Source organism: Chrysemys picta, chromosome 3 (assembly GCF_011386835.1).
Source record: "Chrysemys picta bellii isolate R12L10 chromosome 3, ASM1138683v2, whole genome shotgun sequence".
Classification (NCBI taxonomy): domain Eukaryota; kingdom Metazoa; phylum Chordata; order Testudines; family Emydidae; genus Chrysemys; species Chrysemys picta.
Window position 1 is genome coordinate 124462441 of NC_088793.1, and position 27494 is coordinate 124489934.

The window sequence follows — 27494 nt, forward strand, 5'->3', positions numbered from 1 at the left end:
TATGCCCATAGACACACATTGGCAGACACAGTGGGGGCACTCATGTCCGGGCTAAGCTTACCTGGCTGCTCAGACCCAGGGACCAGTCAGGGGTTATTTAGGTGTGAAATGTAGACATAGCCTGGGTGGAGTGTGAAATGTCCCCTTAGGCTCCCTGGGTTTTGGTTCCTTTTTGATTGGGAAAAATAATTAGTAGGGGTACTCTCCCTCTTGTTGCCTGGTAACAAAATGAGCTGTTACTTGCAATGAAATAGTTAACAATGTAGACATTTAAAATATCATCACTGGCATCTGAATTAACATCCCTTTGAGATAAATGGGGCAAAACACACTTCTGAGCGATCTTTTCAGACACTCCACAAATTCAGGCAGATATTGCTGCTTCACATATACTTGGTTTGTGTCTTCAAGATTTTTTTTTTTTTTTGCAATCATAACAGCTAGAGGTTTACTTTTCTAAAATGGAAGCTGAGATTCTGTAGAACAAGAAGGCTGCCGGGAGAGGTGCCAGTATGCCATGCCACTGTAAAGCAGTCCAAATCAAGTCCAGTATGCAGTACTTGCAAGAAAGTCTTTGCACACAGTGATATAAATAGATCTTATTTAGAAGCTGCAGCTTCCATTTACTTGAATAGCTTTTAGTTGTGAGTTCCATCCTGGGAGTTTAATTAATAACCTCTGCCACTTGCATAATAAAGGTTCCATCACTAAGCAAGAGCAGCTTCTATTGAAAGCTACATGGAAAAGGCACAGCTACTTAAACAATTGCTATTACTAATGCAGAGCATTTTCTAGATAGTACATAGTAATCTCTCTCTATATATATATACAGTATACCAAACCATGATAATTTGTGTAAAAAATGGTATGCATTTCTATTTCTGAAGTTGCATTATTATACTTAATTCCGAGACTCAACATCAGTTTTTCATATTTGGATTTCATTTGCATGGTTTCAAGGTGTCAAGTATACATTCAAGGCATCTACAATTTATCTTCCTACACGTTCTTCTGAATTGTCTGAAGTTGGTTCATTATCCTCAAGTGACAAGAATTTCTTCAGTAACTCCCACAACTTTCTAAAAACAAAACAGGGGAAAAAAACCACAATCAGTACACTGAGTAGAAAGCACAGGGTAAAAGTGTCACAGCAAACATCTGGGACAGAATAGCAACCCCTGCATGAACTCTTCCACTGTCAGCAATAGAAAAGGAAAAAAAGGTTACTTACCTGTACAGTAACAGAGTTCTTTGAGATGTGTGGTCCCTATCTGTATTCCATTTAAGGTGTGCATGTGCTCCATGCACTGAGATGGAAGATTTTTGCTAGCAGTGTCCATTGGTCTGCGCTTGAACCCCTCTACTCCTCATGCTCTGAACTGAGCGCATAAGTGGCGGTGTGGCCTCTCCAGTTAGTTTTCTACTGTGAATGGCTGTAGGATAAGACTCCACAGGAGAGGAGCAGGAGGATGGGTAGTGGAATACAAATAGGGACCAAACATGTTGAAGAACTCCAATTACTGTAGAGATAAGGTGAGATATGCACAAGTTCCATAGTTTTATGGACTCTGTGCATAAGGACAGGGGTCTTGCTCCTCCTCATCGATTGATATATTACTGCTCTGTTGACCAGCATTATTCTGATGGGGTGGCTCCTGATATGGGAAGTGATGAAAGTGAAACTGCCTACTCTGAGCTCTAATATGTTGATGTAGGGTTGCCTCCTGGGGGGCCTATTTGCCGTGAGTTGTGAAGTCCTGAAAGCATGCACCTCAGCCTAGTAAAGAGACCTCTGTGGTGATCTTCATGGGGGGAAGCTGTGAGACTGGAACTCCCACATATACATTTTGAGGATCTTTCCATCAACTGAGGGAGTTGAGGACCCACTGAGGTACGGACACCCGCTTAAGTAGACAGTTACAGGTATAGACAGTGCTCAGCCAGGCTTGAAGACACTAGGAGTGTAGTCTTGCTCAGGATGTTACAAATTTATAGGCTGCCATATGGTCCAGGGCCCAGGAGTTGCAGCCGACCTCTTACTGTAGTTTTTGGGTTCTGTTGTATTGTAGAAATGAAGTTGAACACAGTATTAAACCGGTGGGTGGGCAGGTATGCTCTGTGGTAATGGAGTCCAGAATAGCCCTGATGATATTCCTTGTGTGGGTATGAATACAGACTTCTCTGTGCTGAGGCAGAGGCACAAGGGATAGGGCCTTGCTGGTTGCTGCCTGCACCTCAAGAAATGAGCAACCCTTCAGAAGCCAATCGTCCACGAGGGAAAAACAATTATTCCCATCTGGCTGAGATGGGCTGCGCCTGCTGATAGAACTTTGGTAAAGCCCTTTGTGGCACTAGAGAGAATGAAGGATGGGATGTGATATTGGTAGTGGTCCCTGCCAGTCAGGAAACACAGGAAATGTGTGTGGGAGGGGTGCATAGCTATGTGTAAATAACTGTCCTGAAGGGATCCAGGGAAGGAATTATCACTGGTAGGGTCACTATCCTGAAACACTGAAAGCAGACAAAGGCATTCTAAGTCCCTAGATCCAGAATCAGTCTCCACCCCGTGTTTTTCTTGGGCACCAGGAAGTATTGGAAATAGAACCCTTTCTCAATGAAATCCAGACGAACAGGTTTGATTCCAAGTCTTTGCATACAATTGAAGTCAAACTAACAAGCCTGTAGCTTTCTGGATTACCTTTTTTCCCTTTCTTAAAAACAGGAATTATATTAGTAATTCTCCAGTCATAGGGTATAGCCCCCGAGTTTAGATTAATTAACAATCCTTGCCATTGGTCCTCACTACTCACCTGTATCAAATCTAAAATGGCATCACCTCTTTTTGGCGTAGCAAGTATTTGGGGAAGAAATCAGACAGCTATCACATCCAGGAAAATCTGGGCCCTTCCATGTTGCTGTCATCCCTACAATATCTGGTTTCACTTTCTGCACCAGTGGTTTTAGTGCCTCCATTTTGTTACCCAGTCTCCTTAGCTGTTTCTGCTTGGCTTCGCCCACATTCCTCACCCAATTGGGTACAGTCATTCCACTGCCAGTATCGCCTACCTGACTGTTAGTGCCAATACCAATGAAGCTATCTTTCCTCTTAACATCCATTCCCCTACCCACTGCTGTTCCTTTCTCCATTGTTGTATCCTTTCTGACTTGATTTTCCTCCCACTCAATCTTACTATCGTGTATGGAGATTATATGTGCATCTCCCAGCTGTCTTCCCCGAGTTCCTAGTTAAAGCTCTTTTAATCAGTTGCGCCAACCTTCATCCCAGAAGTCTATTTCCCTCACTGCTCAGGTGGAGTCCATCTCATGAGACCACTCCTCTGTCCATGAATATCTCCCAGTGGTCAAACATCCCAAAGCCCTCCTTATAGCATCACTGCCTGAACCATCTGTTGATCATCATAATCTTGTCTCACCTTCGTTCTCCTCCTCTAGGGACAGGGAGAAGAATCCCATTGAAGATCTATTTCCTTAATCATCTTCCCCAGCCTGGCACAGTCTCCCTTGATATGTTCCAGCAAGAATCTAGCTGTATCCTTTGTTCATCTAGCTGTATCATTTGTGAAGGACAATCAGTGGATTCTTTCCTGCTGCCATTAGGATCCTCTTCAGCCTCTGACTTAGGCGTACATCCCATATCTTAGCTCTCGGCAGCCAGTACACCCTTCTGTTCTCCACATCCAAATGGTGCCAGCACTGGTGGCCAGTGAGAGCTCGGTAACTACCTTGGTACCGGAAGCCAAGACTTCAGTGGAAGATAAATTGGTTATGGAGGATAGGTTGGTACCGGCTGAAAATCCCTCTCAGCACCACTCAATGGAGCTACTTCAAAAGGTCTGAGTGGAGCCAGAAACCACATTGGTACCAGAGTTTGAATCATCATTGCAGAGTGTGGTAAGACCAGGGGGAGAATCAAATCTGGAAGGTAAGTCGATACCAGCAGGAAATGTGTCTTGGTATTCCTCAGCAAAGATTAATGAGGTTCATTTAGGACTGAAGGTCCTCATGGGAAAGGAGCCTGAATGGTACCAGGGAGTCTAGATAGGGACTGGTCTCAAGTTGTAGTGGGGGAGGTTTAGGTTGGATATTAGGAAAAACTTTTTCACTAGGAGGGTGCTGAAGCATTGGAATGGGTTACCTAGGGAGGTGGTGGAATCTCCTTCCTTAGAGATTTTTAACGTCAGGTTTGACAAAGCCCTGGCTGGGATGATTTAGTTGGGGATTGGGCCTGCTTTGAGCAGGGGGTTGGACTAGATGACCTCCTGAGGTCCCTTCCAACCCTAATCTTCTATGATTCTACAATTCTATGATCCTCAGAAGTCAGAACACTGAGGGTACTGATGTGAGGTCCATGTGCTCAGCCCAGTAGTCTACAGAAGATAGTACTGAAAACAATTTTGCCTTGGTTTTAGAAAATCCTTGTGCTCTGAAGGCACTGAGTCCAGTGCTGATGCCGATGCTGTTTCAGGAGGACTGCTCTGCTGAAGGATGTGTCTGCTATAGAAGTTTGTATCATGACATAATGTTTTACAAAACTGTGCATGGAGCCTCATGCTGCAGCCCTGCAGATCCCCAGAAGAGGGACATCTCAAATTAAGCTACAGATGCGGCCTAGCTTCTAGTCAACTGGGGCCTCAAACCTTGTTGGAGAAGGGTCACTATTAGCTCATAACAAAGCAAGATGCACCCCGAACTCCATTTGAAAAGTCTTTGGGTGGAGATTATTTCCCTTCTCATACACTCAGCAAAGGAGACAAAGCGTTCAGGAGATTTCCTGAAGAGTTTTGTCCTTTGCAGGTAGAATGCCAGGGCTCAACAGTGTAATTTCCTGCCTTCTCTGGTAGCATGTGGCTTTGAATAGAAAATTGGTGAATGTATGACCTTGTTTTAAAGAAATTCTGAGATTATTTTTGAATGAATTTTGGGTGTAACCTCATGGAAACTTTATCCTTGTGGAATTCCACATTTAGGTCCACTATAAGGGCCCCCAGCTCACTTACTATTCTGGCTGAGGTGACTGCAACCAGAAAGGCAACCTTCATAGATAAGCAAAGGCATATGATGCTAAAGGTCTGAATGGAGAGTTCATTAATGCCAATAGGTCATGGTTGAGGTCCCGTATTGGGGTAAACGTTAGTAGCGGAGGAAAGATTCTGACAAGTCCCATCAGAAACTAGTAGTAGGATGGGCAAAGACCACATGGCTGTCCACTAGAGAGTGAAAGGCTCTAACAGCTGCCAAGTGCACTCTCAAGGAACCGAGAGACAACCCCAACATTTTTAGAAGGAGGAGGTAGTCTATAATAGTAGGGATCTCAGCATCCTCTGGGGGTATCTCAGAATGCTGGCACTGGGTAGAAAATCTTTTCCATGCTGTGTGAGATATATTTGAATGAATTGAGCAGAGGATTGAATCTGTTCATGTGAATTTGCAGTTATAGTTTCTTAAGCAGTTGCTTATGCTGAATCTGTTGTTATATAGTGGTTACTGTGTTTTTCTTCTCTCTCTGCGGTACAAGACGTAGTCAGCCATCATGGCTCAAACTATGTGTACATGAATGTGTTTCTAATCAGGGACTCGTGCTATATCTGCCATACAGAACAAATGGCGATGAGGATTTCAAAAACATTCTATGCATCAAAGTAGCAAAACAATCTCTGACATTGCTTGCAGCCCCTGGGTGAGGAGAGGAGTCTGCTATAACTGTGAATACTCCAAAGTACTAAACTAACAGCAGCAAGGTCAAATGGAAGGCTGTATTGGAAATATGGAGGCCTTTGACACTGCCATGGAGGACTGGCTCACATATAGAGAGAGGCTGGAGCAGTAGTCTGAAGTAAATGAGCTTACACCAGAAAAACATATAGCAGCATTACTGTGTGTGATAAGAGGAAAAACATCACAGTTTAATATGCAGTCTGATTGCCCCAGAGAAACCAGCAAGCAAATCCCCTTTAAAGAGATAATGCAAACTGTTCAAGAGCACTTGGCACCCAAGCCCCTGATTATAGCACAAAGGTTCAGGTTTCATAAGAGGAATCAACTTGAAGGTGAATCTATTTCTGCCTTTGTGACAAAGTTAAAAAGATTATCACCATACAGTGTTTTTAAGGATGGGCTTAACGAAGCCCTAAGCGACAGATCTGTGTGTGGACTGCTTAATGAAAGCATACAGAAGAGGCTCTTAATTGAGGAAAATCTTATCTTTAAACATGCAGTAGAAATTGGAGTAATGCTGAAAACTGCAGCAAGGGATGCAATAGAATTGCATACCGCAGCTAAAACGGAAGTAGGAATGCATAAACTATCTGCAACCCAAGGCAAGATCTGGTCCACTCAGCAGACAGACATGCTATTGGTGCAGAAAAGGGTTTCAGTCCCCTTGCTGATTCAAAGATGCATATTGCAGAAGCTATAGTAAAAATGATCCTATCCAAGCTGTTTGTCACACTAAGATAAATATGGAAGAGACCAAATATGGGAATTGAAATGGACTATCAATGTACAGTCTGTAGACAGAGGCAGTAGTGACACAGAGAGTGAGAATGGAGTAGCCAGCCTGGATATATGTAGTCTGGTCAAAAATGACAAGTCAGCAATCTGGCTGACACCCTGGGTGGTGGGAGAAATGCTCAAGCAGGTAACAGACACTGCAGCATCTCACACTTGGAATATGGAAACTTTTAAAAATAGCAAATTGAAGGGGACATTAATGTTGCTGAAAAGATAGTGCCAACTGCAGTGATGCAAGTGAGTGCGGAGTACAGCAATAAGCACTGTTTATCAGACTTATGTCATTGAGAAGGGGGGACTGGCCCTGTGAAGCCATGAGTGGTTACATGATTCCTCTGGATTGAAAATCTATAAAGATGCTGCAGTCACTTTCAGAAGAGCTCACTAAAATAGTTGAACAACAGCTGGAAGCGATACATGTCAGGCATTGGGAGCCTTCAAGAAGGTCATAGGAACTCAAACACATGAAGGCTAAAATAATCCTAGCTGAGAAGTGCAGCCCAAGCCTGACCTGTCCTTTACAGCAATGGTCTTCAACATTTTTTTCATTTGTGGACCCCTAAAAAATGTTGAATGGAGGTGAGGACCCCTTTGGAAATCTTAGACATCATCTGCGGACCCGCAGGGTTCCACGGACCGCAGATTGAAAACTACTTATCTATGGTAACAGCAATTTTTCACAGACCCCTTAGACAGTCTGAGGACCCCCAGGGGTTAACGGACCACCAGTTGAATACCACTGCCTTACTGTATCTACTTGAAGGCAGATGCTGAATTGGAACATCTGGAAAGGGAGGGCATACTTTCAAAAGTGGCCTAGAGAGCAAGTGGAGAACTCCTATCATTCCAAATGTAAAAAAACATGATGCAGTAAGGGTATGTGGAGATTTTAAGCTCATCATAAACCCTGGACTGACCATTGAAAAATGCGCCCTGCCTTGAATTGAGGACATTTTTGCTACACTGGCAGGGGCAATGATTTAGCAAAATGGGTGTGTCATAGGCCTGCCTACGAACGGAATTGAAGGAGAGTCTAAGGCAAACCTCACAATCAAAAGGGTATGTATCAGTACTACAGGCTATTGTTTGGTATTGCTTCAGCTCCTGCTATATGGCAATGGGCAATGGACCAGGTTTTGCAAGCTATTCTGAGAACAGTGTGTTATTTGGATGACATTATTGTGACCGGTGGAAGTGAAGAAGAACATCTGGGAACCCTGAAAAGCATACTAAAACATCTAGAAGAATATGGATTATGAGCCAATCACATAAAATGTGAATATTTCAAGGACTCGATAGCTTACTGTGAGCACATCATTGATGCATAAGGCCTACATAAATCTCAGGAGATGATTAAAGCAGTTCTGAAAGCTCCACTGCCAAAGGATGTGTCACAACTTAGATCATTTCCAGGATTTATCAATTACTATAGCCAATTTGTACCAGACATAGCAACTGTATTGCATCTACTTAACTGTTTACTGCAAACTGGTCAAAAGTGGGTATGGTCATGTGAGTGTCAAAAAGCTTTCCTGGAAGCAAAGCAATAAGTCACTTGAGAAAGTGTTCTTACATACCTTAACCCATCCTTGCCTATCAAGTTAGCATGTGACACTTCATCCCATGGAATTGGGATGGTTATATCGCACTCCATGCCAGATGGCAGTGAGAGATCCATAGCATTTGCCTTAACATCTCTCCCAGCAGCAGAACATAGCTATGCACAAATAGACAAGGAGGATTTAAGTTTGGTATGGGGTGTGAAGAAATTCAACCAGTATCTATATAGGAGGAAATTCACCCTTGTCACCAACCACCGACCATTAATAGCAATCCTTCATCCGAGGAATGGAGCTTCTTTGATAACAGCAGCATGAATGCAATGCTGTGCTCTCTTCTTATCTGGTTACGTCTTCAACATCAAATTCAAAAGAAAAGAAGTGCATGCAAATACAGATGGGCTCCCCCGCCTGCCCGTGCCAGTTGAAGGCTGACCTGTAATAGAGACAGAATCTGTCAAATTTGTCAATTTGTTGCAGACCGAGTGCTCCACAGTGTCTTGTAGAAACTAAGAGGGATCCCACACTAGCTCAGGTTAATGAAGCCAACTTTGAAGAGCTGGAAATATACTGATTGCCCTAAGCTGGCACCCTTTAACACGCACACAAAGGTGAGCTTACCATACATCAAGGGTATGTCATGTGGGGAATTTGTGTTATTATTCCTAGTAAATTGTGCACAAGAGTATTAGATGAGATTCAGGTAGGTCTCTTAGGGGTAGTAAAAATGATGGCACTCGCCAGGTTTGTATGGTGGCCAGGCATTGACCAAGTAATAGAGCAGTTTGCTAAAGAGTGTTTGGGATGCCAGCAGGTACAGCGCATGCCTAAACCAGCACCATTACACCCTTGGGAATGCCTATCAGCTCCCTGGTAATGTCTGCATTTTGATTTTGCCAGACCATTTTTGGGTATGATGTATTTAGTAGTTGTAGATGCCCATTCCAAATGACTGGAAGTTTTTTCCATGAAAACCATCACAGCTGCACAGACAGTATAAAACTTCAAAATTTGTTTGCAAGAACTGGACCACCAGAACAAGTTGTGAGTGACAAGGGTCCTCTGTTTAGTTCAGAAGATTTTTGGCAGTTCATAAAGAAAAATGTTATTAGATATATTACCTCTGCACCTTACCATCCAGCCATAATGGCTTTGTTGAAAGGTTTATATACATTTTTTAAGCAAGCCCTGCAATCCATGGCAGATGAGAAGGGGTCACTACAGCAAAAGCTGGAACATTTTTTGCTAGCATATCAAGATGCAACACATGCCAATGCTATTTATGGGGCAAAATCTCAGGTCACACTTGGGCTTATTAAAGTCAGATATAAGCCAGAAATAATCAAATAAGTCAAACGATGCTGAGAGGGACCAGTGCACCTCATCAGCTACAAGTGGGTCAAACAGTAGCTGGCTCATGATTACTGGGGACCCAGTACATGGCTTTCATCAACTGTTAGTGCACAAATGAGTCCTTTGTCCTATACAGTACAAGTGGCACCAAATATGTTTTGGCCCTGGCACACTGACCAATCGCGAGATTCGTGGGTGAGTCCATGTCTGACAAAGAAAGCAAAATTCAGGGAGCTGCTGAATTTGTGCCCAGCTTGACGCAACAACCAATAACATGATACCAGAAAGCAGCTGTGCTGAACAACCAGTATCATCTGAGGGAACATATGAGTCAAACATTGCTGCAGACACCCCACTTCCTCAGGGGAGTGTTCAAAATATTGGCAGACACTATCCAGAAAGAAAACACAAGCCACCTGAAAGATCTGATTTGTAATTGGACCTTGGGTTGTTCTGCCACAAGTACTTCTGACAGCATTGTGCCCATTATATTTCTGGGGAGAAGACAGATGTGATATATTTGAATGTATCAAGCAGATGTTGAATCTGTTTATGTGAATTTTGCAGTTATAATTTCTTAAGCAGTTGCTTATGTTGACTCTGTTGTTAGATAGTGGTTACTATGTTTTTCTTTCTCTGCAATACAAAAGTCAGCCAGCCATCATGGCTTCAGCCATGTGTACGTTTCTGTGTTTCTAATCAGGGATTTGTGCTACATCCACCATACACAACACTGTTAGATGGAGGGATGCTGGGTTGGAGTATTTGCTTCTGTCTGAATCAGCAGGTCTGGGAAAAAACAAATATGGATGCACAAGAACATCTTGAGAATGCTTGGACACCAGAAATATCTGGGCCATTGGGGAGAATCACTGATTCTCCATCTTGTTTGATCTTCTTCAGAACTCGAGGTAAGAGAAGGATTGGAGGAAACATGCACATCCTCTGTCCTGACCATCAAACTAGTGGCCTGGAGCAGTAGGCTGGGCATTTCTTGTTCTGTTGAGATGCAAAGAGATCCCAAGATGGGAATGCCCACGCAGAAAGAAGCTCCTCACCACTAAGTCAGATAATTCCCACTCCTGGTCCTTGGAGAACCATCTGCTAAGGATCTCTGCTATAATGTGTTGTGCACCCTTGGAAGGTGCACTGCTGAACAAGTGATCTGGTAGCAAATGCACCAGTTTGAGATTGCACAGAAGCAGTAAAAGAGGGATGGACCTTGTTCCCCCTTGTTTCTCGTTGTTGTCTTCAGTAATGATGACTTCTTCTCAATCTGTTGGTACTGACAGCGTAGAAGATGCCTAATGCCTTTTTTCCTTTGCCAGTGTTGAGGATGGTCCTACTTTTTCAGTTAGAGCTGTTTTCAGGGTGCTGTTGCCCTTTGGTGCCAGGAAACCAGTACCATGTTCCTTGTGAGCTCCTGATGCTCTCATACTGGGGTGCAGCGTCTCACCTGACTTAGCAGATGTCAGAGATGAGGATCCCTTCTTGGATGTGGACCTGCACAGGTTGCAGGAGGAGCTGAAAAGGGAAGCAGAGAGTAGCTCACCTGCAGCAGCCAGTGAAGGTGAGCAGACCTGCACTCTGAAGCTCTGCAAAAGGAGAATTGTGGGAGGCCCAGCTGCCAGTGCCCCTGACTATCGATGGTCTACACATCTTTCCCTGCTAAGAGAAAAGGACTCTGGACATTTGCAAGGTCAGAGTCTTCTTCTTTGGCTTATTTTCTTTACCTGTCTTTGCTGTTTTCTCTTGCATAGGGAGACTGTTAGGATGTGATCCAGGGAGGCAGTCGCATAGCACTCCAGGGTGCAGGACTCAGCTGCCTGTCTCTGGGCCCTGAATCAGGAGAAGTTGGGACCAGGTTCCTCTACCCATACACCCTGCTTCTGATAAGGCTGGAGGAAAAAAGCCTATGTCTGACACCAGAGAGTCAGTATTAGGAAGATCCCCATATCCCAGAGAGTCCTGACTCAGGGACTTCGGCCAGGTGAAACCTGACGCCCCCAGCTGGGCTGCAGAACTATATTTTGTGGGACTCTTCACATACCCAGAAGGGGTGGATGCAACTTGTAGCCCACTCAGAGAGCCAGTCACAGAACAGTGCCTGTCACCCTTCTCTGACCACTAGGTGGTGCCCTGTGGGTTTTAATGGGTAAGGCAATAGAGCAGGGGTGGGCAAACTATGGCCCGCGGGCTGGATCCGGCCTCTTAGGGCTTTGGATCTGGCCCACGGCGCCGCTGGCACCACATCCCTGTGGCCCCCGGAGGGGGAGGGTGCACAGGGCTCCGTGTGTTGCCTCCAGGCACTGCCCCCCGCAGCTCCCGTTGGCCGGGAATGGGGAACCGTGGCCAATGGGCGCTTCGGGGAAGGTACCTGGAGGCGCAGCAAGGGCAGCACACGCAAAGACCTCCGCCCCCCCCAGGTTCAGGGAACCTGCCCTGGCTCCGGTGCACACCGCTGCCACCCGGAGCCACTTTAGGTAAGCAGTGCCGGGCTGCAGCCTGAACCCCTCCTGCATCCCGCCCCCCAACTCCCTGCCCTGAGCCCCCTGCCTGCACCTCGCACCCCTCCTGCACCCCAACTCCCTGCCCTGAGCCCCCTCATACATCCCGCACCCCTCCTGCACCCCAACCCCCTGCCCTGAGCTCCCTTCTGCACCAGCACCCCTCCTGCACCCCAACTCCCTGCCCTGAGCCCCCTAGTGCACCTTGCACCCCTCCTGCACCCCAACTCCCTGCCCTGAGCCCCCTAGTGCACCTTGCACCCCTCCTGCACCCCAATTCCCTGCTGCACCCTGCACCCCTGTGCACCCCAACCCCCTGCTGCACCCTGCACCCCTATGCACCCCAACCCCCTGCCCTGAGCCCCCTGCTGCACCCCTCCTCTGCCCCAATCCCTTGCCCTGAGCCCCTTCCTGCACACCGCACCCCCTCTCTCACCTCACACTCCTTCCCTCACCCCAACCCCCTACCCCGGACCTGCATACAATTTCCCTACCCAGATGTGGCCCTTGGCCCAAAAAGTTTGCCCACCACTGCAATAGAGGCATGAGTTGTGGTCATCGGTGATCAGAAAAGCCCAGGGGAGAAAGCCATGCACACTTTTAATCCTGGGATCCTGGACATACTAGACAGCCCATACAAAAACGGGTTTACAACTATTGGCAACTAACTTCAAAGTGTAAAAGAAGCAGCTACCTAATGCTGCAGACACCGAAGAGGTTCTGTCTGAGACCACTGGTGGTGGAAAGGAACGGGAGAGGCAGTCAGTCCACACTGCCACTTACACCCTCAGTTTGGAGCAGGAGGAGGAGAAAGCACAGGTGCAAGACCAATGGGCACTGCTAACAAAAATCTTCCAGTCTCAGGTGAATGGAGCATGTGCGCTCCTGAAGTGGAATAGACCTAGAGACCATCGCTCAAAGAACTAAGAGTTGGGCACCATTAGTTGTTATTGTTCGACTGCATAGTACCCAATCACTCTCTCTCTCTCCCTCTCCCCCACACCTCCATCCTCCACCCCCAGATGGAGGCAACTGCTTTTGAAATTGAAGCTTGGGCTGGTCCCTGCAAGTCTCTTGCTGGGAGCACGGACCAAAGAGTGTAATCTACAGTGTGTATCTTTGGAGAATAATAAATCTGTGAGGACAGAAAATGGTTTACATTAATGGTCACAGATCTGTACATCCTTTATAATGCTAAATGCAGGCATCTTCACATCCTGCTTTTAGCTCTCTCCCCACATCTACAGGATGCTTTCCTATGGAAAGAGGAGTAAGCCATGGATCAGGTGTAAATGATGCAAGGAGCAGCATTAACTTATACCATTAACTGCCCTATGTGGTACTAGGGATGACTTTGAGGGCAGAACAATAAATGCAACTTTTCTTGTAAAAATTCACATGTTTAAACACATTCACTTCAACCATCTTTGTGACTCATTTGTGGCCGTTTTCTGCAAATATTTGAGTTTTTCAGGCTGGTGTCCCAACTGAAAAAGTATTCAAGAAAGAAAGTAAGTAAGATTGTTTCAGGTCAAGTGACACAAGGGGTGGTGGGAGGGCATTTAATTTTTTAAGGGGGTTCTTTTCCATTTTTAAATAAAAGTGAAGTACAATTCAAAACAAAATGTCATGTTGAATTGAAAAATCAAAAGGTTTTGATTTTTTTCACTAGTTTGTTTGTTGGTGGGGGCAGGGGGTTTATTGCCCCCAAACAATTCAGTGAATTTGACACAAATTTGCAAAATGTTTCAATCTTCCTGAATGTGCATTTTATTTTATTTTATTTTATTTTTTTGGCAAAAGAAAGTTTCATCTGAAAAACTTCATCTAACGTTAGAGAAATCCAGTTTCTAGCATAAATGCTAGACTAAATGATTTTGGAAAGCTAATTCTGAAGGGAATTTTTACTCCTTGTGCTGCAAGTCCATGAACACACATCCAACCAGGAAAACAAACAATACTATGTGACTTAATCTGTCCAGTTACAACTAAACAACAGAATTTGAGTTTGAATATTTGCAATTAATCAACAGAGCAAAGATACCGTAAAGCCATTCGTCAAATGGAAAATAAATCTGAGGAAATCACAGTTGTCTTGCAGAAAGCTGAATAAATATCTGCAAAAGATTTTCTCAGCTCTCAACACAGGCTGCATGTTTCACCCCTAATTCACTGAACAATCCCACAGCACCTTGGGGAAACTGCTGTAAAATAATTAAATTGTTAATCTATGCCTTGTCTGTAATTAAATTCCATATTAATAAAGTTATGTGCTTTAAGGGCAAAGGATGATAAAGTTCTGACAGCAGACAATTAGATAGTCTCCTTCAATTGTGCCTCCAGACAGGCTTTGATTCAGAAATCTCATGCTATTGCTAATGTTTTAGTTTTCCTGATCTATCCTGGATAGGAAGAGTAATGTCAGGTCCAGAATTGAGAATCATAATATTAGGAGGGCAGAATTTGGAGATATCCCATTTATAAAATGCCTTATTATGCAAATATCCTGAGGCACTGTACATTTTAAAGGGTTTATACTTGAGCTCTGCTAGAAGCAAAACTTAAGTCTTTATGTTACATTAAAAAACATTTAGTGAGGGCACTTTCTTAAGTACCTCAGGGCTAATTACTTTTAATAATTAACACCATAGAAATGAAACTAATTAACCTTGTATTCAAGTATATCTACTACTAATTGCCTTGATATTTTATTTTTAATAACCTCTTGGCTAAGCAAGCACTGCATTTGAATGATTTTAAAACAATGCTACTGAATTTTTATTTTTTACAAAATAGTTCTCATTATTCTTTCAGATGCAGTGGCATTCCATTTTCTTCCAAGTTTTCTTTGTCATATGCCATTGACTTTGGTTTGTGAGGTTCCGTTCCTGCTCTCTGGGACATGCAGTTCTAATCTAAAATGTTGTTTTACCTCACAAAACCAAAGGAATATCAGAAACTAACATCACATGCAGCCCTGTAATTCTGCCATCCCTCTAACCAGATCTGAGTTGTCACCGTTCCCAGGCTAACCCACACCTCTGACTTCTCCAGATGTTCCCACTTTGTATCAATAATCAGTGGGTCAGAGATTGACTCTATAGCCTGGTAGTCAGAGCACTCACCTGGCATATGGGAGACTCAATTCTGAGCTCCAAATCAGGCAGAGCAGGGATTTGAAAACAGGTCTCCCATCCCCCCACTCCCCCAGATGAGTGCCCTAACCACCAGGCTCTTGACTATGACGACATGGGAGCTCCTTTTCTCCCTTCCCCACTCCACTCCCCCCCCCTTTCTCCCATGAGAAAGTGCTGAACTGGTTTAGGTGCCTAATTCCAGGAGAGGGTTCACAGCTGTGAATCCCAAGCAGAGATAGGCACCTCCTCCCAGCCCTGCATTAGGGCAAGGGCAGAGTTCAGGCCCAACCTCTCTCCTTGGCATTTTCTGTTGGCCAGCTCAGTTAGCTCCCCACTCACATGCTCTCTTCTATGAATCCCGTTCTTGGGCACCGACTCTCCCCATGTATTGTGGAGTCTGAGAGACCTAAATCAGGTTTGTTAATTCCATTGGGCAACAACTAATTCCCTTTGTGAATTTAGGCCTTTGTAACTGTTTATAGCCTTTTGATCTGTTAGTTCCCAACTCTGGCAAAGCAGCCTTGCAACTTTAGGCTGGAAAGTAGGTCATTGTCTGAGGTAATTATTTGTTGGTAGATTGCTTATCTAGATCCATTGTGTTGCTTTTCTGCCTGTTTTTCCAACAGTCTCCTATCAAGCTAGTTTAATACATTCATACAGGAAAGTCTAATAACCCAAAATACAGCAACTTCACTTTACTGACCTGGTCACATAAGTATTCATAGCATTACTACAGATCAGTATTCTTAGATAATTACATAGCAGCTCTGTGTCTCCCCTATGAATTGTGGGCCATTTTGCAATATGGTCCTCCAAAAAAAAAAAAAAAAAAAAAAACCACTGTGATCCCAGGTGCTGACAATCCACAACTGAGTAAAAGAGCATGAAGCAGATTCTTTATCTTTTCTTAAATTTAACTTTTTACATGCCAAGATTTGAGATCGCAGTTCTCTGTTTGCAACAAGACTTCATTAAAATACCTAAAAGAGTGATGTGATTTTTCTACATTCCAATTGTTGATTTAAAAGTTAGTGATTATGTCAATGGCAGCAAATAAAACACAGACCCCCTTTAAATGCAGGACTTGGCAGGTGAGAAGAGAAGAAAACAGTGTTCCACTAATCTGTATTAATATGCCGTTTTAATTCGACGCTACACTTCTAGATTCAGATGTGCACCATTAGTCACATAACTGCATGTGTGCATTTGGGAATGTTGCAGACCATGACCCTGTATCTACAGACACCATTGTTGTCTGCAGGGATTGAATGTGGGACTTTCACCACCAAAAGCATACATACCTCCCATCTGAGCTCAGGGAATGATGTCTGTAGCTATGGTTAAATAGCATAGTGTTAAAATACTATGGGGACAGATACTATAAAGAGATAGGCACTTAATGTCTCAGATCATTAAGTCAATGAGAGGCTTTTCTTTCAGTGTGCACTAGATCAGACCCTATACCAGTATATGATGTGTGTCTAACTGGTATGTGAAAAAAAATCTGGCCCAAATATTATCACTGAAATGGACTCCTAAAACTTTTTATGTGTCTTTCAGTCTACTGTTAACCTCTTTCTGCTACAGAAGTTTGCAAGTTAGGTTTTCATAAAACTATATTGCAGACCTATAATACATACCCAAATCTGATGTTATGCTACACTAATTTGAATACAGACAATTGAAAGAGAGAGCAGTACGCGGTTAGCTGAAAACATCGCCTGTGGACATAATAAACGAAGGGCTAAATCTTTGCACATAACTGAAACCAAAACAATAAATACATTCCTTACTTACCTCTGAAATAAGCATAGATGTCAAAAGAGTAGTCTTTATGATGCAGACTTAGCTGCATGCTGTCTCTTTTGTCTTTCATTCCATCTTGATACTAATAAGATGTACTGGAGGAAGGTAAGGAGGATGCCCGAGGTGAGTGGTAATAGAGTGTACAGTCTTCTGCCCCTGGCAACCAATTCAGATCCAGCCCAGCTCAGTAGTGACTAAAACTTTCTAACTCATTACTTTACAAAGCACCCTGAAATACCTTGAATGCAACAGCACTACTTAAATCCAGAGTGCCACTGAAAATAAAGAAGCTCCGTGTGTGAAATAAGGTCTCAATTCAGTTCCTATGGACACGGGCCCACATAATAAAAACCACTGCCACACCTGGCACTGGACTGCAGCCTCAGAACAGAGACCAGGGACTGGATGGGCAGGGAGACTGTGCTACCATCTCATGCCTAGAGGTCACCTCTCTGGGGCAAGTCTGAAGCATATCAACAGGGCCGTGGGCGGAAGCTTAAAACAGCTTCTGCAAAATATCTGCTCTGTAGCTGAATAGACAAGTGCAGGTGTCAATCAAACACTGTGCATAAGCACTCAGATTCACATTGTTTTTTCTTAGTTTATTCTAGACTACAGGGCCTTATTTGAATTGAGTCCTTACCTTAATCCCTAAAGTGCTACTGTGTATGTCGTACTAAGTCATACTTAAACCTAGCAGCTATAACTAACTGATCATTCTTACTCAGCTCTTGGAAGTTTTTATAATAGGGGTTTCAATCATCATTCTGTAACATGTAACATTTATAATATAGACCTAAAACAATATAGTAAATCCAAAATACCTACTAACTCACCGCTGATTTTCCTGGGTGACCTTCTGTCTATTTAAAATGTCTGTGATGTTGTCTTGAACTTCCTAAAAAAACACCAAAAACAAAAAACTCATCTATGTATAAATGCAGAGAAATATTTGTCAGTGGTTAAGAAAAAAATTGTTTGTGATATTAATTGGCAGTATCTGTGATAAGTAATTGGTGGTGCTGAAGTCTTTTTTAACTTCATAACCTTAATTTATGGGAAAGGGATGCTGTGGTTCCTGTGCTATAAAAGGTTAAACTTCAGCAGGAAGTTTAAAGTTTCCAAGCATCTTTTATGTAGTGCTCCACTTCCTGTTGATTCTCACAGGCTCTCACAAAGACGGACTAGAATCAATTGCAGAGATTGACAGAGAATACAGCTAGGCTAGATTACAGCATTGTTGACTGGGCCGTTAAAAGTCTGGTCAGCCATGCTGCAGGACTAAGGCAGGCTAGTCCCTACTGTCCTGGCACCGCACTGTGCCCCAGAAGCAGCCAGCAGGTCCAGCTCCTAGGCGGGAGGGCCCCGGGGCTCTACGCACTGCCCCAGCCCTGAGCACCAGCTCCGCACTCCCATTGGCTGGGAACCGGGGCCAATGGGAGCTGGGGCGGCGGTGCTTGTGGGCAACAGCAGCACGTGGAGACTCCTGGCCCCCCAGCCCAGGAACCGGATCTGCTGGCCACTTCCAGGGCACAGTGCAGAGCCAGGAAAGGCAGGGAGCCTGCCTTAAACCCGCTGCGCCACAGACTGGGAGCCGCCCAAGGTAAGCCTGTGCCCCAACCCCGAATCCCAACCCCCTGCCCCAGCCCAGAGCTCCCTCCTGCACCCCAAAGCCCTCATTCCCAACCCCACCCTAGAGCCCGCATCCCCAACCCAGAGCCCGTACCCCCTCCTGCACCCCAACCCCCTGCCTTAACCCACAGCTCCCTCCCACATTCCAAATCCCTCACCCCACCAAACCCAGAGCTCCCTCCTGCACCCCAAACCCCTCATCTCTGGCCCCATCCCAGAGCCTGCACCCCCATCCAGAGTCCGCACCCCCTCCCGCACCCCAACTCCCTGCCCCAGCCCAGAGCCCCCTCCCGCACCTTGAACCCCAATTTCTGGCCCCACCTCCCAGCCCACACCCCCCCCAGTTAAGAGCCCTCACCCCCTCCCACACACCAACCCCCTGCCTAAGCCCAATGTAAGTGAATAATATGTAAAAAATAATTCAAATGGTGATCAGGAGAAATTTGCTTCTCATCAAAGTACCATAATAGCTCTCCTAAACAGTGAAAAATAGAGTAAAGGGACAACCAACACCTTTCTACTCTCTAGCAGGTGGTTCACCTTGGGCTCATGCAGAGCCCACAGTAGTCAATGGGAGTCTTTCCAATGACTTCAATAGGCTGTGGATCAGACCTAGTGAAGGCAACTGGAGCAAACAGGTTTCCAATGGGGCTTTGGACCATATCACAGTTCTAAAGAAGGAACTTACTTTGATTTGGTGTTGAAGGAAGCTGTTGGCTGAGTTGAGTTTGAGAGCCTCAGCCTGTAAGAGCAATAACACAGCTTTGTTAAACTGTAGCGCAACATTTCCAAAAAGGCAAATAATTGAACTGCCCTATTTTTAAAATTTCATATATATGCACAGTACATGTTCCTGCCATCTTAGCATTATGAAATCACAGTGTTAGGAGAAATACGAAGATGGGCTAGTTCAATTAGCTTGCTCTTCTTAAATGATAGCATACTTGCCCTTTGTCTAAATATCCAGTGGGTGCAAGGTTTAGATTATAGCTTTATTATTATGAATAATAGTTTGAAATCATATACACCTTACACATTCAGACCCAGATTAACTAACCAACCATTTGCTGGGGGAGCTAATGTCTCAGACTGTGTAGAGCAGTGGTTCTCAACCAGAGGTACACATACTCCTGGGAATATGCAGAGGTCTTCCAGGGAGTACATCAACTCATCTAGACATTTGCCTAGCTTTACAACAGGCTACATAAAAAGCACTAACAAAGTCAGTACAAACTAAAATAGGGTAAAGACAATGACTTCTTTATACTGCTCTACATACTGCACACTGAAACGCAAGTACAATATTTATATTCCAAAGGATTTATTTTATAATTATATGGTAAAAATGAGAAAGTCAGCAATTTTTCAGTCATACTGTGCTGTGACACTTTTGTATTTTCATGTCTGATTTTGTAAGCAAATCATTTTTAAGTCAGGGTACGCAACTTGGGGGTATGCCAGACAGATCAGACTCCTGAAAGAGGTACAGTAGTCTGGAAAGGTTGAAAGCCACTGGTATAGAGGGTCCATTCACTCCCAGAGTTCATATACTTGCTGAGAGTGCCTGGAGTGGCTGCACATGAAGCAGTCAGCTGGTCCGCCTCAGACAGCTGCTGGGTCTCTCAGGCTGAGAGCGCTGTGCAACATTGCCCTCTGCTGGCTGCTCTTCCTTATTTCAGCTCAGGTAAAGTTGGTCAAAAAATAAAACAAATAAAAATGACATGAACTAAGTTAAAACCACATAAGGAACTTCTGGATACTCATATCCCTTTTAATAGGTGTCTCTGGAGCAGAGAAAATAATTTATTCTCTTAAGGTGCTTCACATTTTGTCCAGAAATTAATTGTTTATTTAACTGTGAGGGGCATAACTCATGCATTGTTGATTAGTTTGCAAAAGAAACTTTTCAGAAAACATCTTGGGCTTATACCTTTTCTTTGCCAGTACAAATAAGGAAGACTGTGGTGGCTTATAGCTGTTATTCTCTGATCTAATATATTAACACTATCTACATTCATCTGAGACAAGACTTTCTCTCCAAACGAGTGTTTGTCATTTGTGGGTAGCAGGTATTTTTTAAAGTGAACTACAGTTTTCTGTCTTGTACACTTCGATAAGAAGACAAGATTGAAAAAACTGGCAGGTAAGACAGAATTGGAATGTAGCCAGTCAGTTTAAAGACACCCAAGGGAAACCCAGCAAACACAATGATGGTTTGTGCCCTTGAGCTGGAAAAGACAAGAAGTGTGGCATGTACATGATTTTTGGTCTGTGTGTTTGTTTTCCTATTTTTTCCTGGATGCTACACAATCGCATGGCTGCTCTGTTTTACTACCAGTACAACTAACTGAATGGATCTGATGTCCTGAAGGAAGGCTAAATTCAGCCTCAGAGGATAAAACGTTTGGAGAAACATTTGAATGTTAGATGTGTATTTCAATCATGTCTATCCATCATTAACTGTGCCACATTTCACTTTCTGCATGGTCAGGGAATATTCAGTTTTTATTTGATTTCAGGAAATTACTTCACTTAAGACACCTGGGATTCCTATTCACCTGATCAGGGACAGGGAAAGCATGGCTCTATTGAGAGCTTGTGGTATTGCTAGCGGCACAATTTCCAAAGGAAAGAAAATGCTGTTTTTAAATGTGTTAGGTGCCAGTCCTGCAGACACTTACACACATTGGACTTCTCATACTGTCAATGGTACCAAGACTTCAATGGGACCACTCACAGAGCTAAAGTCAGGCCCTTAAGTCTCTGCGAGATCAGAGCCTTAGATTGTACACTCTGGAGCAGGGGCTGTCTCTGATGCCAGGCACAGTGAGGCACCAATCCTGACTGGGACCTCTGAATGCTACTGGAATACAAACAAATAGATGATCATTTTTGTAACAAATATTATTAACATATATTTGTAGTTTTATTCCTCTGCTTGGCTTCATTCAATCATTAATTTATTAGATATTGACAGTATATTATAGGCCTTATATTTTCAGTCTGGAATTGTCCAGGCCTTCCTTTCTGTGCCTGAAATGTGGTGCTCGCAGGTAAGTTCATTTAGACATCCAAGAAATTGATTTGCAGGCACATTCATATATTTACATGTCTACCGGTAGGATTTTTTAAAAGTGCTCAGTGCTGGCCCAACCATGCTCCCTTTAAAGCCAATGGGAGTTTTACCATTGTCTTCAAGAGGAGAAGACTTAGGCCAACAGAGTGCTTTTGAAAATCCCACCTGTTATGACCTTACCGGTGCACACAGTTACTGCCACCCGCCAAGTGCAGGAGCGAAAGGAGAGAACATCAATTAAAAAAAACAAAAACAAAAAATCAGACCCTGCACCTGAATCACTTATATATTTTAACATACACCTCTACCCCGATATAACGCGACCCGATATAACACGAATTCGGATATAACAGGGTAAAGCAGTGCTCTGGGACGTGGGGCTGCGCACTCCAGCAGATCAAACCAAGTTCAATATAACGCGGTTTTACCTATAACACGGTAAGATTTTTTTGGCTCCTAAGGACAGCGTTATATCGGGGTAGAGGTGTATGTACTTTAAAAAACATATGGCTCTAAAGCCTCAATCCTGCAATGTGGTGCATGCAGACAGACCCCTGTGTCTGCAGAGCCCCATTTACTTTAATGTGGGGGTCCACCCATATGCATCACATTGCAGGATCAGAGCCTAAACACCATGGTGTTTGGGGCCATATAAGTACACAGAGTTGAGATGTATGTTCTCAGAGGAGAAAATACAGGCAACTGAGTCACTATCTGTCTCTTTCTAAAGAGCCCATCACCAAAGTAGCTAGGCACCAATAAACTTGATAGGAACTGTTTAGAAATAATTATGTCATGCCTCTATGTCTTTAACCGTCTTCTCTATAGTATTTGCCATCCCAGCATGAGTCATGGTTTCTCGAATCTCTTTCTCTATCGCTTGCATTTCCTCCCACTTAGCGAGAACTTGGCACCGCATAGATTCAATCTGTTCAGCAAGGGAGAGATGTTTCTTTTCAGGCAGTTTCATAGCATGGTCACCGGAGGTCTCTGGAACTATAAAAAGGCAGGCATGGTTAACAGCACAGTGTTGCCAGAGAGTTATTTGGCTATTTTGTGCTAAACTGTTGCAATCTCAGTTTGAGGACCCAGTGAAAATGGCAAAATGTCTACAGAGAGGCCAATGAGAAATTAGATCACATGCTCTTTTCTCAGAAATTGCCAGATGACAAATCAGCTTGCAGGCATGTATGGTACCTAGGAATTACATCTTGTCTGGCAGCGCAATGAGTATGATAGTGTCTGGTTCATTCCTAGTAGATAAGAACGTTGATTGGGTGTTTTAAAAAAAGAACTAAAAATCTCCCCAGTTAGTGAGTGAAGTATCACTGCTAAGTATTTGCTAAAATATTTAGAAATAACCCTTCATAAATTATACACTGGTTTTGTTATGGTGATGCTCTAATGTTCTTTTCAAACCAAGGATCCTTCTCTATCCAGATGATCCTCCCCAACTGCACATGTACTTGCCATCCCCTGCAGCTACCTACATTTCTAACTTAGGCTACGTCTACACCACGAACCTTTTAGTGACACAGCTGTGCCGCTAGACCCAGGCCGCTAAAAGGTGCACAGTGTAGCCGCTCTTTGTCGCAGGAGAGCTCGACAAAGCACCGTTCACACTGGTGCTTTTCGTCAGTAACACTTTAGTCGTTCTGGGGGGGAGTGGGGGTGATTTTTTCACACCCCTCCCTGAATGACAAAAGTTTTGTGTACACAAAGCCTTCATTTCCTGTTCCAAGCAGTGAGCATCATCATCTTCCACTCAGCCCCAGCCAGGAAACAGGCGGCATCACATTTCTGCCTTTGGTTTCAATAGTCCTGCCAGTGATCATATTTGGTATAATAAACAGCGGTCACAGCATACCGCCTGTCCATTGTAGGTAGGCCTCACAGCAGAGGTGAGTTTTAAGGAGGGGTTTGCTAAAAACTATACAGTAATTTGTAATGTTTGTAAAGGATTTGAAGGCACAAACTGCTAAAGATTATCATTGTGGTTAAGGTTCTACACTTAGGAGACCTGAATGCCATTCTTGCCTATGCTACAGACTTCCTGTGTGACCTTTGTCAAATATCTTAATCTCTCTGTGCTTCAGTTCTCCATCTATAAAATGAGAATAATAGTAGTATTTCCTTTTCTGTCTTGTCTATTTAGACTATAAGCATACAGAAGAAGGACTGTCTCTTACTATGTGTTTGTATAGTGACTAGCACATTTGGGCCTCAATCTCATATTGGGTTTTTAAGCATAGTATTCAGCCCCTTCTGATTTTGTTCTTTGCAATTCCTTTTCATCTGAAGCTTTCCACATACAGTTGTCTAATACCTGGAAAATGTTGGGGAGGGGAGCTTGGGATTAATTGGACCAGTATTTCTGAGATGCGAGACTTTGAAAAAGGAAGCGTTTTCACATAGTTCATAAGTCTTTTAACTCGTTTCATGCACAGCCATCTCTGAGAAATGTCTTGGTCTAGAAACTTCAAATTCCTTAGTTCTGTTGGAGATCTAGAGCCAATGATCATTTCTGAGAGGGACAGTTGTAAAGCTTTGGAATTCAAAGCCTGTGCCAAGCTGTAGAATCAAACATAGCAAGGCAAATGCAGCCCTGGCTAAGTCCACTGAAATGCATGGAGTTACATCAGGGAGGAATTTGGGCCAGCGCATTTCCCAAGTGATGAAAGAGCAGAAGTTGGTTTGATTATATGGCACTAGGGTGACCAGATCACCCAAGACAAATATCAGGACGCGGGGGGGGGGGGGGGGGGGGGGGGAGCGGGGGGGCGTGGCGGGGGGGGGCAAAAAAAAAACAAAAAAACCTTCCTACGCAAGCGCTGGAGGGAGGCCCGGGAGACTCAGGGGAAGCGCGGGGCCGGGGTGAGTAACAGTCCGGCCTGGCCCCGAGCAGGCAGGACTCAGGCAGGTGGTAGGGAGAGGAGGGGGGCGGCCCGCGGGGCCAGGCGGCGGCTGTTCTCACCCCCGGCCAGCGGGACTCGGGAGCAGCCGCTGCTGCAGCTCCCACTGCCGCGGGGGCAGGAAGCGGCCATGGCGCTCCGCGGCTACAGCTCTGGCGCCCCCGAACCTCCGAGCCGGGGCCTGCTGCGGGGACCCAGCAGCGCGCACGCTGCGCCCAGCCCCTGGCCAGGCGCGTCTGGGCTGCTGCCCAGCTGGTGCTATCCCGCGGCGGCCCCGGAGTGGGGGCAGCAGGCCCCAGCCCCCCCGTCCCACAGGGGAACGAACGGGGCTGGGCTGCCGATGCCTCCGCCCCGGGGCCGCCGCGGGATAGCACCAGCTGGGCAGCAGCCCAGACGCGACTGGCCAGGGGCTGGGCCCAGCATGCGCGCTGCTGGGTCCCCGCAGCAGGCCCCGGCTCGGGGGGTTCGGAGGCGCTTCAGCCGCGGAGCGCCATGGCCGCTTCCTCCCCCGCGGCAGTGGGAGCTGCAGCAGCGGCTGCTCCCAAGTCCCGCTGCCCGGGGAGACAACAACAGCCGCCGCCTGGCCCCGCGGGCCGCCCCCCTCCTCTCCCTACCGCCCAACTGAGTCCTGCCTGCTCGGGGCCAGGCCGGACTGTTACTCACCCCGGCCCCGCGCTTCCCCTGCGTCTCCCGGGCCTCCCTCCAGCGCTTGCGAAGGGAGGGGGAATGGTGAGCCTGGGGAAGAGGCGGGGATTCGGGGAGGGATCCAATTGGGGGAGGAGGGGGCGGAGTCGGGGCGGGGGGGGGTGCGAGCACTTCCGGGCTCTAGGCTCCGGGGCATTTCCTCTTTTGTCCAGTGTCCCGACCGCATGTCGGTCGGGACGCGGGACAAACAAGGAAATATCGGGACAGTCCCGATAAAATCGGGACGTCTGGTCACCCTATATGGCACTTTTCATATGCAACGTGCATTCATAATAATGAGTAAGATACTGATAGTAGCACTTAAAATACGGCATTGATAACAGATCACATGCAGCCTTGGGTATGATGTTGTATTTAATTGAGAGGGAGAGTATGGGCCAAAACAGAGTTATATCCTCCCTTTTAGAAGCTGCCATGTAGTATTTAGCATATGTGTGGAGCAACTATCAGAGACAGATAGAAAGCATCTCACCTTAACAACTCATGTGGCTATTTATTCTCTCTATTTACAGTGTAGAAGCTTACCATTTTATATGGTCACATGCTATATGAAGAAGCCATGTTTTGCATTTGCCATAAATACAGAAGTTTAACAAATGCATGAAATATAGATGCACTATGCAGTCAGTCTTGGCATACTGCATTCTACCCTGATGACATTTTACAGAACTTCAGAAATGGCCTAGTTCATCAGAAAATAGTCTCCTTTCTTTTTGCCCTTTCATGAGCTTCCAGATTTACATACTTTTTTTTTTATTGAATCAGCTGAAAACCCTGATCCAATGCTCATTGAAGGCAAATTCAAAACTGATCAAAGGAGATAATTATTCATGCAGCACAGAATTAGACTGTGGAACTCATTGCCACAGAATGTTGTTGAAGCTGAGAATTTAGCAAGTGTCAAAGAGGGATCAAACATTTATATAAATAACAAGATTGTCCAGAGTTATAATAGCTGATGCTTATAAGAGTTTATGAAAGGACCACGAAAGCTCATGCTGCACAACTTAACCTGCCCTCTGACTATTAGAGATCAGGACAAGACCTTCATGGAGTGTCAGATTATCTCACATCTGAGACATCTCCTGCTGGCTATAACATACTTAACTAGATGGACCACACGTTTTATCTGGTATGGCACATGCCCTGTGTTCTTTAATAAATGCAAATTCTCCTGTTGATTTCAATGGGCTTTAGATCAGGCCCAGAATGAAAGGCAAGAAAAATGTTATGTCGCCTTATCCCACAAGATGCTCAGCACCACCACTGAGAGAGAGATTTCTTTGCTTTTCATTAGAAGCTGTCTAGTTGTAGTGTGCTTAGTACCCTGATTCACAATGTGTGTGTGTTGGGGTGTGTATGTGTTTGTTTCTTGCAAGACACCCCTTCTGTAAATCCACACTGTCTTGTTACTTACCAGTTTTACTCTCAGGAGACTGGCTCACCCACAACTGAATTTCTAATTCATTTCTGAGTCTAGAGTGGAACAAGAGAGAACACTGTGTTAATGTGATCACAGCTACATTTTGAGTATCACTCTGCGGATTAGACATGAGCCAAGGCAATTCAGGTAATCCTGCAGCTCTTATGCATGTGAGGATTCCCACTGACATTCATAGGCCAAATTCTGAGCTCAGGTATACTTGTATAAATGCAGAGTAATGGTAAATTCAGTGAAGTGACTGGAGTTACTCTGGATTTCAGTGCTATAAATCAAAGAAGAATTTGGGTCCATGATTCCTGCTCTGAGAAATTTGCAGACTCGAGGCATCCTCACACTGAGCCCTTGTTTCATGAAGGAAGTAGCATTAAAATGGCAACAGAGAGAAAACAGTTTGTTTGCTAAATGGAACTACTGAGACTAGGTCTACACTACCCGCCTGAATCGGCAGGTAGAAACCGACCTCTCGGGGATCGATTTATCGCGTCTCGTCGGGACGCGACAATTGATCCCCGAATCGACGCTCTTACTCCACCAGCGGAGGTGGGAGTAAGCGCCGTCGACAGAAAGCCACAGAAGTCGATTTTGCCGCCGTCCTCACAGCGGGGTAAGTCGGCTGCGATACGTCGAATTCAGCTACGCTATTCACGTAGCTGAATTTGCGTATCTTAAATCGACTCCCTCCTGTAGTGTAGATGTACCCTCAAACTACTACACATTATTTAAACATGTGGTAGGATACACACATAGCCCAGAAACATATGTGGAGTGCTGTCCATGTAATCCATTGCAGACCCATGTGATGATCAGCTGATCACATACTTGGCCCTCTCAC

At 44.9% G+C, this 27494-nt stretch overlaps 1 protein-coding gene across 1 annotated transcript in view; it reads right to left on the reverse strand.

The window, feature by feature from the left end:
• Window positions 1-412: 412 nt before the first annotated feature.
• Window positions 413-27494, reverse strand: part of C3H6orf118 (chromosome 3 C6orf118 homolog) — a 49917-nt gene continuing 22835 nt past the window's right edge. Inside the window, exons 6-10 of the mRNA XM_005287951.3 lie at window positions 26636-26694; window positions 22401-22597; window positions 19214-19267; window positions 17730-17791; window positions 413-1079 (exon numbers count right to left, since the gene is read on the reverse strand). Coding sequence (XP_005288008.3) covers window positions 992-1079; window positions 17730-17791; window positions 19214-19267; window positions 22401-22597; window positions 26636-26694 — 460 coding nt within the window. The 3' untranslated portion in view covers window positions 413-991. The remainder of the gene's footprint in view (window positions 1080-17729; window positions 17792-19213; window positions 19268-22400; window positions 22598-26635; window positions 26695-27494) is intronic.